A 15,293-nucleotide genomic window follows, 5' to 3' on the forward strand; every position below is an offset into this window, starting at 1 on the left:
TCAATCACAAATTATGTTGTAAAGCATCTGTAAAATAAAAAGATAATTTTAGTTTAGTTGTGATAGGAAGGTAGAAAAGCTAATTTTAGCTGTAGCCACTAAAAGTTAGCCAGTTGCTGTATTCTTGCAATGCTTACTAATAATTTGTAACTTGAATGTTAAATTTTGTTTTATTTCCTACCAGTAAACCAGCAGGGTTAACAGAACTTGTGTTAGAAATGAATAAGTGTGTTAAAATACAACTAGCTTACAAAATAAGATTACCCACAGGCTTCGTGTGAACAAGAGGAAATTAGCTTTTAACAGCTTATTTTGAAATACCAAGGCTCAATTTCTTTAATCACACAGTGAGTAAAGGTGTTCTGAATCACTAATTGTGATTTAAAAGACACTATATAATGAAATAACTTTTTAGCTTAGCGCTGTTAGCGTCATTAGCATCTAAGAGTTGGCCAAAACTTACATTGCTTCCTAAACTTTTGTATTTTCTCTGTTGGTATCTTTTTTTCTGCTTGCTACCACACAAACAATTCAGAGTTTCTTTAATAATGTCGCTCTGTAATTTAAGAAAGTATATGTAATTCTCCGACTTGGAATGAGAAAAAGAACAGCCTCAAAACTCTACTACATTATGCAGAAAAAATATGAGCACTTTGAACATAACAGGTGCTATTTATATAATTACAAATACAACTATATTCTTGTTAACAGTATAGCTTTCTGTTTTATTTATTCAGAAATTTGATGTTAAGAGGTGTAACCTATTTTCACTATAAATGCATATTTGTTTTCTCAATAATGTAAATATTGCAACTTGAATAATTCATAAGTTTGTAATGAAAGGCTTTGAAAAAGTTAAATGTTCATGAGTGAAATTAAGCCTAAGGATAAAACAGTGCCTGATTTGAATTCATAACCTACAGCAATGSAGTGCCATTGGCAGACTAGAAGGTGTGCAATTGATGAGAGAATATTTATATCATTAGAGACTTCGAGTCTCTGCTTGGGGGGGAAAAAAATGACCTGTGAACATCCATGGCTCTACCCGAGACGATTACTGCAGTCTTTAATTAGAAAACTGCAACTGTGACAGTTTCAGCCTGTCAAACTGGTAAAATGGCTCCAACACCAGTGCTTTAATCTGTCCCTTTAATAACTGAGGCAGCAGGGTGTGTGCAGCCGTTTGGTTCTACGCGATAACGCTAAGCTGCAGAAACCTGGTCACAGATTCCCCCTGCAGCCACATGCCAAGAGTCAGGCTTGGCTCGTGTCCCTCTGCCTTTAATGCGTTGATTAACACCTGTCAGACAGCGAGCCGGATGCCGTCAGAGGATGTCTCCCGTTTCACACGTCTCTGTTGTTTGCTTAGCATTCTGTTTGCCAGGTAGCTAATGCAGTGGGACACGCCACAGACAGATGTCAGCAGCAGAAACATCAACGTGTCGGTCTGACCCTCGCTTAGCAAGGAGTCAGATTATAAAGCTTTTTTTTTTATCATTATTTTAGTGAATCATTACACAAATACTGTAAAACGAGTAACATAGATAATATCAAATATTGCCTCTTGGCTTAAAGAAGCAATTTTATTTCTATCCGTGTCACTAATTGTCTCTTGACACTTTCCATTCTAGTGAGGATTGTGGCAGGGAGCTTCATAGAAAAGACTCCATTTCTATAACTTGATAATCTTTGTAATGCCCTTTGGTGCTGCTCTAAGCATTTGCTCTGAAGGAAAACTTTGAAGCTTTGCTTTCTCTACTTTGTGCTGAGTTTCAAAAGTGTTACCAGACCTGGGTCGACCTTGTCAGTGCAGAAGGAGGGGCCACCTCTGCTGCTGCCATCACAGAGATTGTTAAAGCCATTTTGTATGAATAAAGTAATGAGACTTCCTCCATAAAGTTAAAATGGTTTTATTATACAGTAATTTAGCATTTTTCTCCCATCTCTCTTAAAGGTTAGCATGGGAGTGCTGAATGCCCGTGAAAGAGGAAGACGGTAAAAAGAACAGTTGAACAGAGCTAGCTTATATAGTCTGAGTTAAGGAAATTTAAATTTCGTTAGCTAGAGAAACAGTAATAGGGAGAAGCTATATGATATTTTCAGTATCTGGGGTTTAAGAGGAGTTCCAGCAGGAAGGCTTATAGGCATCTGTGTACTTGTCCTCTCAGTGGCTCCAGCCAGAACCAGATAACTCGAGCATGTGTACTTAAGCCGCCTGCAGGCATTCATTTATTCCTGAGTCTGAGCTCATCTGCACAGTTTTCTGTCTATATGTATACTTTTCTTAGACTATATAGGTTTGCTTATAATTTTTAAATTCAGTTTTCCAAGGTCTTTCAAATGTTTTCACTGGCTGCTGCTTATTCACTCACAGTCAGCAAAACCTATTTGAGGACATTTTACAAAGACAAATGCAGTTTCATGAAGACGGGGTCAACAAATTCTTCCACAATTTTAGATTCAAATCCAGATACAGTCATTAAAGTTAAAGTCAGTTTACATTATCAAGTATTTGATCAAGTAGTATAGATTTTGTTTTGCTAAATGTAAATTGAGTGAAGTTAAAACTATTTAACTTGAGAAGGTTTTGATAGGTGTTATCAGTTTTAGCTTAATTTCTGCTTTGAGTTTTCATCAGATTAGCTATTTTTATTTATTTTTTGTCATTATACTTATGTAAGGTTAGCTGATGATTATTTCAAGAATCGGTGAATGATGATTAATCTTTCTAAGCCCTACTAATCTATTAGTATGTTAAACAACATAGTGGGGAGAAAAAAAAACATTTCAAGCAGCATATTTAGGGAATTTGTAACTACTGTTGAGTGTAACGGGAAGATTATCACAAAAACAGCTTTTGTCACTTTTGGAAGCAAAATAAAAAGAAATCTGAAGCGACCTGAGCCATTTGCACAGGCCTGTCTCTGCTGGTGAGTATGTGTAGTCAGGTGTGTGTGTGTTTGTCTGTTTGTTTGTTGGTTTACATATTGGCTTCGTTCAAGCGCACCGTGTTTAATTCCAGAGTGTGGGTGTGTTTTTATTCCGACTGATGCAGACTGGTGTAGTGAGTGCCAGCACTGCAGCAGGTTACACATAACAGTTGTTTCTCTCTGTTTGTTCCTGACTGCTGAGTTACTGATTTGTTCAATCACTTTAAGTGTGTCTGTGTTTTGTGCATAACACTGCATGGACATGCAGCCAGAGGARCGACAATTCGAGCTTCATAAGTCAAAGGTCTAATATTTGTTTACCAAAAAAGGGTTGAATTTCATAGTTTTCCGGCTGTCAGAAGTGAAGATTTTTGTTGGGTTTTAAGAAACTGCAGTGCAGTGATGATCCTAAGCTCCTCTGGGTATAATCCCATGCTTATCCAKGCGGCAGGCATGAACACTGACACACTGGTGATGTTCTGGTTCATTTGGTTTGGTTAATGGGTGCAGCGTGTGCCTTACAGTTGGGCGTAGGAGTTTTTCTTACCCAAGAAAAATTTCTGCTCCCGTTTGTCTGCATTTTTWAATGTTTAATTTCTGTTTTAGGAAATTTGATCAAGGAATATAAGTAAATGGAAGAGGGGGTTTAATCTCATTAATGTTTCTTTTGGTGCTGTGTGTCGTTTGAGGGGATGTGAGCTCGTTGACGGGGATTTTATTATGGTTTTCATCAATGAGGGGGTTTTATTTTACTCAGGTTCATTGATTTCTTGTTATTTCACCGTATTACAGGAAGCTGTTATTGGTGGACTGCTGGCTGAAACCACCTACTCTGTCACCGTGGCTGCTTACACCACCAAGGGCGACGGAGCTCGGAGCAAAGCTAAGGTCGTCACCACGACTGGCGCAGGTTAGCAGCAGTTTTATCGACGCTTTCATGCAAAACAGAGAACATGCACAGATCAGACTTGACATTATTTAATGAAACCCCCCAGTAATATTCCTTTATGAATATACGTTCAAGAAAGGAGTGGATAAACCTCACTAAGTTAAAATAGTTTTATATTTAAAGACAAAACATCATTATGCATTATTTTGTGTAATTTTTCCTCCAGAMCAGTTTATTAGAAAGCCAGAATAAGAGATTTGAACTCTGTGATAATGTGAGTTACTATTGATTTGTTGTGTTATTGTACTTGTATGAAGGGCAACATGCAGGTTTCCAGGATAATGCTGCCTTGTAACTMTAGCATTGTACTTGTTAGTACTGTTTTTGTAGATTAATATGTACATACATAAATGTTTTAACTGGTAATCGTTGGTTTATTCACCTGYATCCATAGTAAATATCAAAATCTTTTAAGTGCAGCCTAATTTAAAATTTAGAAAAATACAACTCTTAATCTGATTAATTAAAGGTTGAAATACAGCAAATTTGATTAAAAAAAAACTCATCCTAAAGCAAAAACGTTTTTATCAAAAAACATGTTTGTTTTCTATAAATTGGTGTGTTTCCATTTAGTGAATTTATTTTCATATTTCCATTTTGCGCAATTACATGGTCAATGGAAATGCAGTTAGTGTAAAGATGACTTTGTGGAAAAGCACCACATGCTGTGGTCTTATTGCAAAGGCCCTGAGGACTCGTTAGAAATTTTAAATGCCAATTTAGAGATTATAAAAGAAAAGTGTGACTACAAGAAGATAGCTGCTTACCAGAGTTGACCATGTAAGCAACCCATGTTTGCTTTTAAGAGAATGACGAGGAAGGTGGCAAAGAAAATCTCATTTTGGGGTCATTGAGCCTAAATTTAGCAGTGATTTTAAACATTTTGGAGTGTGGATTTAAGTTTTTTTTGCCTTTTCAGTGCCAGGCAAACCCACTATGATGATCAGCACCACCATGGGAAACACGGCGCTCATCCAGTGGCAGCCGCCTAAGGAAATGGTGGGCGAGCTGATGGGCTACCAACTGCAGTACAAGCGCACCGACGAAGAGACCTTCACCTCACTRGAGCTGAGCAAAACTAAAGACCACCACACCGTCACCGAGCTGCACAAAGGAGCGACCTACGTCTTCCGACTCAGCGCCCGGAACCGCGCYGGCGCCGGCGAGGCCTACGTGAAGGAGATTAGCACGGCCGAAGATCTGCCCACAGGCTTCCCGCTCAACCTCAAGGTGACGGGGCTCACCCAGTCGAGCACGCAGCTCACCTGGGAGCCTCCGAGCCTGAAGGAACGGAACGGCAAGATAACTTACTACAAGGTGGTGTACAAAGACATAAACAACCAGCAAGACAACATCAGCAACACCACGGAAACACACCTTACCATCGAGGGACTGAACCCAGACACCACCTATGACATCCGCGTTCAGGCTTTCACCAGCAAGGGGGGCGGCCCCCTGAGCCCCAGCATCCAGAGCAGGACCATGTCGAACGGTAGGGCGTATATTCATACACACCTCACCAATGTTTGTTTTGAAAACATGACATCAGGGCTTTAAGCCCTCATGTGATCATACTACGCCATTCGTCCGTCAACAAGTCCATGTGTTTCATAACATTTGCTGGCGCCTTAACTTCTGCAGGGAACCAGTTTTGTCTCCATCTGTGCCACGTCTGTCTCATCTTCCTCTCAGTGTACCGCAGCTCTGTTTATTGATTTACAGAGTGCTAATCTCATTACACGCTACAGTCACATTACCACGCATCCTCATCCTCCATCCCATTACACATAAATCTAAAGCGTACCCAGCACATACCTCCTTGTGTGTTTTATAATCTTATAAACCTAAGATTTCTTATTAATTAGTGGATTGGTGCCTATTTTAAGACACAGGTTGCCTTCTCTACTGTCGCATATCTTCTAGTGATCTCTGAGATCTCAGTCTGTTGAAAAACTATTCATACCACTTCAACTTTTTGAAGTTGAAAGACAGGAATACATGGTATTCAATTTTTGCAACACCTTACTTAAAATATGTTTTACATCACTTTATTTAACTTGTTCATAATATAACAAAATAGAATGAAGTATCAARCCTTTACATTTATTAAAAAACTAAACCTAAACTAAACCTAAAAAACAAAAACCAGAACAAACCCCCCACTCAAAAAATAGACTGTTATAAGGTGACCTATTATGCTTCCTTGAAGAGATGAGCACAGATTTATGGTCTATACAGAGCATGTTCATTACATTTTTGCACAGAATCATTTTAGATAGTGAGATTTTAGTCTGGTCAGTTCTGCTTATCTTGAGTTCCTTTCAGAATGAGCTGTTTTTTGGCGTCTTGTCACTTTAAATCCAAATAARCTGCTGCTGGCCACGCCCCCCAACTCAACGTTTACACTCGCAGTGAAACTGACAGCACAGATGTGCAATTATACAWCYGTACATCTTTGAAAAGCAAAAGTAGAGCCTCCTGCACAATCAACTAGAATGCAGAAAGTGGTTTCAGGATGGTAGGTCAGCAGCAAAATACTTGTCTTTTCCAGCAGCCATTGTACAGTGCATACGGCAGTAAAAGCAGCTGACCAAATGTGCTGGAACTCATCAGGTTGCTAGGTGATGATGCAGTGCCCCTCGATCGTGACGTAATAGTCCAACGAYTCATTTTCCAGGCACCAAAAACATTAATTTATTGCCAATAAGTGGTTGGGTATGCTTGGACTATACTGCCAGACCCAGCTGGAGGTGTAAAAAGGTTCAAATAATAAAATTTGTATAATAGTCCCCCTTTAAATCAAAATYCAGAACCTTCCCCCTCAACTACACTTTCCAATTTATTTACATCCCAAATTAGGTTCATAYTTGATCTTCTGGTATTTTTCCAATAGTATGCCCAAGCCAATAAATATTTGTTGATATATATATTTTTTACTTAAGATAATMATTTTAAACAAATGTCTTTGCAGATTTCCCAACCCTTAACTTTGGTGTCAAGGCAGTCACAAAAACMTCTGTGCTCCTCACCTGGGACCTGCCAGAAAACTACAAATCCCAGGCTCCATTTAAGGTACGTGTCAGTCAAAATTACCTGAAATATCACGGAAACAGTTGGCTTCTTATCACTTCCTTACATGTGAGTGGAAACTCAAGTTTTCTCCCACTTTGTTCTTGCAGATCTTGTACAACCAACAGAGTGTGGAGGTGGAGGGAAACCAAAAGAGGAAGCTGATCACACATCTGCAGCCAGACACCGACTACTCGTTTGTGCTCACAAGCAGGGGCATCATCGCTGGCGGTCTCCAGCAGCAGGTGTCCATCCGCACGGCCCCAGACCTGATTAAAGCCAAGCCCGTCTCACAAACACCTCACAATGGCAAAATGATCATCAGCCTGCCAAAAGTCCAGACGACCACCCGCGTCAGGTCAGTTATTTATGTAGCACCATTCACACCTCCAAATGCCACAAACTTTCAGTAGCATAAGCATTGTCAGTATAATCAAAAAATGCAAACCTTTGTAGTTTGCTGGTGTGAGCATGATGTCTTCATTCAGAGGTTTTTCCATCCCACTGGGGGAAGGCCCTGAGGCTCACCCAGAATGCACCGGAGGGAATTTAGGGACTTTACATCCATTCTGGCCTGGAAATGTCGCGGGACGCCCTACAATGAACCGGAGAATAAACGATCCGGTTCATGAATAATAGTAGCATTTTGGCTGTAAAGACACCAATTACATGTGCATCTTAATAAATTAAAATAGCATCATAAAGTTGATTAATTTAAGTAGTTCAGTTCAAAAAGGTAAACTCTATATTGATGTATTACAGGTTCGCACAGAGATGCATGAAATCCTTGAAAATGCTTGAGTTTCTGAGGCATTTTCAAGGTTTTGAAAATGCTTGATTTTTGTATAAAGTCTTTGAATGTGTGTGATATTCAAACTGCACAGTTTTGTAATAAAGTGCAATCTAATGTTTGATTAAAAGCCTAAATTTGGAAAACGTTACAGTTGAAACTACGTTTTTATACTCCTAATAGGAAGACTGAGTTTTTTTCCACTCTCTGACTAAACGTATCTTGTTTTTAGCCAGTTAGAATTACCAAAAAGTATTTCATGGGACGTAAAAAAATGTTGTTTTTTTGTAGTTTAGCTTGTGCCTGCTGTGGAATGTCAGACAGTATCACGAGATATTATTAACAACAGCGATAAATATGTAATAGTAAATTGCAACTGTCTAATTTAGTTAATTGTTGCCCATGTGTGGTGCTGGAAAAGTTTGAAAACTTACCTTGAAAAGTGCTTAMATTTTACTGTGGGAAAAGTGAATGAACCCTGGTATGGTGTGAAAAGGAATTGGGCTAATCAGACTATGAAAAAATAATCCGATTCTCAAAACACAGACTCCAGCCATAACCCAGATGATGATAGTGAAGATTCACTATCATGATAGTGAAGATTCACTATCATCATCTTGCAAAACTTCTTTTTCTACCACAATTTTTCCTTCCACTCAACTTTCCATCACTTCTTCAGCAATAACATTATAGCTGTCTGGTGGATAAATATATGTATCTGTTCCCCATTTAGTGAACTAAACAAARCATTTATATCTTATGTTATTTGTAATTGAATTTTCCTAGAAGCTGACTTAGTTTTTTTTTTAATGTGCTGTTATTGATAAACATTTTGTTCTATTTTATTCATTAAAAAATAATTTTATTCATACAAAATAATGTAGTCTTATTTTCCATAAGGAAGGACTGTGCAGATCATTGCAGATTCAAAGCTTAAAAAGGGTTTTGCTCATTTGCCTTATTAAAAGAAATGCATCCAATTCATTACTAAGCAGTAAGAACAGGATTTGGGTCAGTCTTTCTTTGAGAGCGCTTGCTGCATTTTRCCAATTTCAGTAAATTAATTAAAAGCTGATTTTGATCCACCAAAGTCAGCTTCAGAGTGAAACAAATTGGATAGACGAGGTCATATTAACCTGACCTGAAATGGAAAAGGTGTGTTTATAAAGGATGAATACTTTGTACTTTTAATTGTAAAAAGATTTTAATCTAAATTAAAATAAAAAGTTTCCATCTGTGTTGGTTACTCTGAAAAGTCAGAAGCTTCTCAAGATGAGCTGCAGGAAAAATACCAGCATCTGATCGATAGCGAAGCGCTGCTCCAACTCTTAAACCGCAGCTTTTACTCTCTGAAAGCTGATGATAATTTAGACTTAACATCAGGCTGAGCTGTTTTCTTTTGACGTAAATTGTTAAGAGCTGCTAAGAGCCGGGTAAAGCCTTTACCTTTATGTACACACACTCGCACAGACACGGCCATGTCAGAGGAGCGCGGCGAGTTGATTGGTGTAAAGATTACGGTGCTGTCAAGTCCGGGCCAGGTCCAGCTCAGACTGACAGACGGAGCGGGTTGGCGATGGGGGGGATGGAGGGGTCGAGGGGTGTGTTGGTGAGGAGCCGCCTTGTTATACACGTCTTCTTCCACTCCCGGACTTGAGTGACTGTTGAATCACAGATGCGAAGCAGAGAGGAGGAGGAGGAGGAGAAGGAGAGGCAGCTGCTTTCACTGTCAGCAGCAGCTCGTTTTACAAAATGCCGCAGTGGAGAGAAAACTTTGAGCCGAGAGAAAACAGTCGGGGCTTGACAGCGAGAAGGAGCCAACGCAAATACAAACACGGAAACATGAGTGCTTTGTGTGCTCTCGCATGTATGCTCGTTGAGTCGGTACCTAACCTCCTCCGTTTGACCCTCCCCAATGACGTCCTTCATTTCCATCCATCTGAGTCTTCGTAACAGCAGCACAGAAACACATATTTGCTCTTATTAACCTCAGGAATCCTACAGGGATCTCCATTAGCTGAAGGCTCCCCTCCACTGAATGGTGTTTGTTCCGGTTCGTGTGGCAGATGTTCTTAGCGTTTAGCCATTAATTGGGGAACGCAGCGCCAATCTGCTGGAGTTCGACCTTGGTCAGACTCACTTGTGCGGTGGCGTCGTTCCAACAAAAGCATCTCCAAGTCTCCAAATGTCTCGACTGAGTCATGCTTTGTTTACTGAGGCTTTATTTTTATTTCTTTTTTCATTCCTCATCAGATGGTTTTACATCGTGGTGGTGCCACAAACCCAATCAATGCAGCGGTGGAARAGCCCAGACGAAGTGGACCTGGAAGAGGTGAGTGCCAGGCGGGGGGCTGATTGGCTAATGTTCCCAGGTTACGGGGGTCACGGATAGCATTTTCCGCTCCAACTGGGTGGAGAGTCGCCGGTGGCAGCCAATTAGCTCTACCCTCCTGAGCTCAGGGAGGAAGAGATATTAAACTGTGAGTCACTCAGGTAGGAGGGGAGTCTCCTGATTGGATGCCAGGTCTGCAAACAGCAGCCATCTGTCGAATAAAACCATTTCAGATCTTRGTATTAATGTKTAACAAGTGATGTAGGGCTTCATTTGATCTCTCTTATATTCCTTTGCAAGCAACACCTACAAATTTMTCTCTACCTTTGCATCTATTGGCACCTCTGGTAAGGATATGTAAATTAATTAATATGTTATGACAGTAACATTCTGAGACAGAAAGCTTTTTTTTTTTAAAAATCTAAACTTTTGAGCACATTATAAGTAAAGATTTCAAGTAAACATCTTGTGGCCCATGGTTAAAAACAACTKGGATCAGGATTTAGACCCCAAACATCCAATACAATCTGCAATAAAATGATTTACCAGATATAAAATCAACCTTCTTTCACAAATATCAATCCACAAAAAAAAAATAAAAAAAATCTGCAAGATGACTAAAAGAAAGTAGCCAGAATGATAGTGTTGTCCTATTGGTTTGTTACGATAGCAAATATCGCTAGATGACAAATTGTTCCAGTAATTATTGCGATGAACTATATTGTTGTTTTGAGGACATTTTTAATTCATCTATCGGTAATGGCATAACAATGTAAGTTCACCTTTTCAAAGGCTAATAAACTTTAATTTATCAAAGAGYACTTAGCATTGGAACTGGAAGACACTTAAAATATCCAAAATCAAAACAAAAATGATAAATAAAACAAATAAAAATCCACTTACAACTGAAACCATAAATAAAAAAATCAATTATGAGGTCTCTGAACAAATGAAAACTGAAATTATTGARCTTATTTCACTTTAACATCCAATAATTTRCCTATTGTGACAGGTTTAGCAACAGGTGTGTCATGYAGATGCACTCTGGTTGAGGCTTCCTGTCTTCTCATRAACTTTTATATGATTTCCCAATTTATTTATTTGTTGTTGAATAATGATGCCACTTAATCATGGGGGAGTTTAGGCCTACATGCCTGAATAATAATGGCAGGAGGTTTAAGTAAACTTGGAGATCTGAATCACCATTGCTCAAGGTCTCCCCTTAGGAATAATGAAGGCGACAGAGGGAAAGAGATGGGACTCCCTGAGTCATTAAACACGGAGCAGGCCATTGTCTCCTCCCTCCAACATAATGATTTAATAAAGCTACATCTGGAGCGGCACACRAGACATCAGTGACAGGAAACAAAATGCTGCTGAAAAACACAATGCCGCAGTGCTGTACACTCCCGCTCATTTATTAACCAGGCTGGCAGTCATGCTGAGATTGTGTGCTCCACTAAGTGCTAATTGCTCACTTCGTAGCTTGGCTGCATTGTTTGCCGTCGTGCCAGCGTGCAAAGGGCATTTTAGCACTGTGGAGTCATTATCTTTTACTGAGCAGCACAGCCAAAACTGGACATACACTGTCGATGCAAAGGCTTTGTTTTTCTGAGATACCAGGAGTTCAGACGCTTTGATTTGCCTCATATACGCTAGTTTAGAGTTTCTTAACGATGGGCMACAGTCTTTCATCTTTTAGATGTGTCGCTGCTCCATCACACCTGATTAAAATGATTGCATTACCTCTTCGGCATGCTGTCAAGTCCTGCAGGAACCTGTTAATCACCTGCAGGACAGTGCACCCCTGAGGGCCAGGGCTAACAAACCCTGCAGTAGTTTCTGCTAAAATGTAAACCTGAGCTAATGCCACAGCCTGAATGCTGTACTTTGGCAGGTTGTCAGGTCTCAGGGGTCATCTCACTTGGGCTCTGTTGCTAATTTTAAACCATAACCTTTCCACTTTGCCTCCTTCCCCCAGCTGCTCAGGTCCAGAGAAGGTCCKATGCTGAGGCGCAGACGCCACGTGGAGTCCCCCAGGGCATATGTTGCAGCCAAATTGACTCATCTGCCGCCAACCTTTACGCTGGGTGATGACCAGGACTACATGGGTTTCAAAAACAAGCCCCTAACTAACATGCAGGAGTTCCAATGGTTTGTAGTTGCGGTACTACGAAACGAGGGGACGGACGGCACAGCTAGTTATGTAAGTTACATCCTTCTTCTCTACTTGGACCAGGGCAGATGGTTGGACCTCGCATTGTACTCTCTAGACCAGCAGTTCTCCAAAATCAGACTCGGGCTGAGCGGTTTGTCGGATCTAATACCATATTTCTAGGGGACCCAGCTACTATAGCAGTGGTTGGTAATAACATGAAAAGCAAAGCACTTTATTATAGAAGGAGGAAGACAAAACTTTCTGTTAATTTTGCCCAGAGCTGAATTATCAACAAGTCCTATCAAAACAGAAACTAAGCAAGCTAACATTAGCCTAGCTATCCTGCCACAGGATATTAGCAGCTGTACTAATATCCTGTGGTGAGCAAGATGCTTAATGTTTTATAGCATGTAGATCTATATAAATATAGATCTATATATATAGATGTGTAAATTTGAAGGGGCTTCTGCTTAAACCCTTTAAAGAAGTATTTTTTATATTTAGATTTTCCATCTGTCATTTATTTACAGTGCTGCTAGCAAGTTTTTGCCTTACTATATATTTGTTATGTTTTTTGGTCACACTTTTGTTTTTCACACTATTGAATACATTTTAATTTCAGATAAATCCTTAACTCAGTTTCAGTGATGATTAAATTCCACCAAAGTGAAGCAATTTCAGCTCACTCTTTGCAGAATTTTGAGAATTTTCAGCCACAAGGAAGGTCTTTGAGCAGTAATGGTTTGTTTATTACACGCTACAGCATTTAAATCAGATTTAAATAAGGATTTTTACCAAAACAGGCTGCATAAGCCAAGTGTGCCTGAGGTTAAGGTCATATAAAGTAATAGCCGGACAGTATTCTTTTGATTCTCTTGCAAAAGTGAAGGTACAGAAAGCAATCCAGGCCTTGAAGCCATGTCAAACAATCATGTTTGATTATCACCATTATATTTTATTGTCTGAAAAGTTGTTTCATGTCACATGTAACGATACGCAGACTTTTCAAAATGTTCCMCRGAATATTTTCCTCAAATTAAGTCTGTTGGATCATCAAAGTAATGTAAAGCAAATGTATCCTCCCAGGGATTTTTTGCCTGGCTTCTTTTTTAGTGTTGAATCATGAACACTGACCCATAATTGAGGCGAGTGAGGCATGCGGTGCTTTAGATCTTGTTCTGGGTCCTTTTGTGACTTCCTGGATGGTTCTTTGATGCTCTCTGGAAGTAATTGTGGTTGGCCTGGAAATCTGACTTGATCAGGCAGGTGTGGTAGTAATTAGGTACTTGGTGTTGCTTGTGAAATTGAACAAGAGAAGGTAATACATTTTCAAATAGATTTACACAAATTATCTTTCTGACATTAAAGGTGACCTATTATGCTTCCTTGAACAGGTTTGGCTAAGTCATGTTTATTATATTTCTTGTACATAATCATTCTTAGATAATGAGATTTTGGTCTGGTCAGTTCTGCCAATTTTGATCTYCCTTMAGAATGAGCTGCTTTAATTTAAAATAAGCTTCTGCTCCAACTCAGTGTTTACACTCACACACRAAARTGGCTGCAAACAACCCCCAATTACATGACTTTGAAAAGCAGAAGCAGAGCCTCCTGCACAACCAACAAAAATGCAGCCAGTGGTTTCTGAATGGTAAGTCAACAAAGCACTTCTCTTCTCTAGCAGCCATTGTACAGCATATAAAGCAGTAAAACCAACTGACCAAATGTCCTGGAACTCAGCTTGCGTTGCTAGGTAACAGACTGGGCTTGGCTGGCGTTGCTAGGTGACGGACACTCCCTGCTGATTTGTAACATTTTGGAACGGCTCATTTTACAGACACCAAAAAACATTAATTTACTGTCAAAAACCAGGTGGGTGTTTTTGGGGATGTGTAAGTGAGTTGGCTGTTTTTAGAAGCACTAAGTAAGTAAATGAAAGTACAAAAACTTTAGAATTCAGTATGCGTTTTCCTTCTGTATGTTATAATCATCCCTGGGTATCTTCTCGCTTTTATCTTACTTGTTAATTAGGAGACACATTTACTCTAAATGTGTCTCCTTGTGTGTAAAGAAATTAACTTYATTTGTTGGGGCATGAATGGTAATCACCATTATCAAGTTTTGGATGAATTGCCTTCTTAAAATTAAARTGGCCATTATCCTCCACTGTCTAAAATGAGCAACAAACAGTTTTCAATGTAAGYTGTCATTTTCTTTTTGCTTGCTCATCAAGGTTAATAAATTTCGGGTTAACTTTATCACCCATCATCAAACTCTCACCACTTTGCAGCCTATAGCGTTTGGAAAACAGCTGCGATCAGACAAAGCGGTTGTTTGTTTTCTTCTYTCCACTTAGCCTTTATTGTAGCAGCCTCTAACAGAAATTACAGCTTGTCCTGATAACTCCCTTATCGGTTGACAATGACGTCAGAGATCCAGCTCTGGCTTCCYTGCAGCCAGCAGGGGCCCCATCCAGATGTCTTAGCAATGCTAATACAGGCCTCTTGGCTTGCTAAGTGGCGGCACTGTGCGCTTGTCGAGCAGCGCTAACATGGAGGCCCGCGTCTCTGTGGGATGGTCTGGGCTAAACTTCACTGCAGGAGGAATGAGAGTCTGCTATTGCTCTGGGCTCCTCTGCTACCCCGGACATGCATATTCAGCAGCTGGGCCCTCGACGACCAGAGAGAGAGAGTCCTTCATGTCTTAAGCTGAATCTCAGACTTTTTACCTATTTCTTGCTTTCTTTCCTTCCACTCCCTCCTTTGAGCTCGTTTTCCCATCCGCTCTCCACCGTGAAGACGGCAGAGGAGATCGATTAGTGCGGTTGGAGTTAAGAGGGAGACGAGGACCCGGTCACAGGGCMGAGACAGTCCGTAAGGCAGGCCTGATTCCCTTGAAGCGCTGCTTTACATGTCCCTAAAGCCCCCAGCGTCCCCCATGTAATCCCTCCACTCTGAGAAGGCCACGGACGTGCAAGGGAGGCAGTCCTGGCCAGCTATGATATATCTGACTTCAAAGAAAATCCTCAAATCCCATCGTTGCACAGGACTCTCGCCACACCTGCA

At 40.1% G+C, this 15,293-nt stretch overlaps 1 protein-coding gene across 15 annotated transcripts in view; it reads left to right on the forward strand.

Annotated features, from left to right (window-relative positions):
- LOC103479767 (protein tyrosine phosphatase receptor type F) overlaps positions 1-15,293 on the forward strand; it is a 245,748-nt gene that overhangs the window by 174,724 nt on the left and 55,731 nt on the right. For all 15 annotated transcript variants that reach the window (XM_008434405.2, XM_008434400.2, XM_008434408.2 and 12 more), the window contains 6 exon segments: positions 3,723-3,840; positions 4,799-5,371; positions 6,851-6,951; positions 7,059-7,306; positions 9,992-10,070; positions 12,052-12,276. In XM_008434405.2, the coding sequence (XP_008432627.1) occupies positions 3,723-3,840; positions 4,799-5,371; positions 6,851-6,951; positions 7,059-7,306; positions 9,992-10,070; positions 12,052-12,276 (1,344 nt within the window).

This window comes from Poecilia reticulata, linkage group LG17 (genome assembly GCF_000633615.1).
Source record: "Poecilia reticulata strain Guanapo linkage group LG17, Guppy_female_1.0+MT, whole genome shotgun sequence".
Classification (NCBI taxonomy): domain Eukaryota; kingdom Metazoa; phylum Chordata; class Actinopteri; order Cyprinodontiformes; family Poeciliidae; genus Poecilia; species Poecilia reticulata.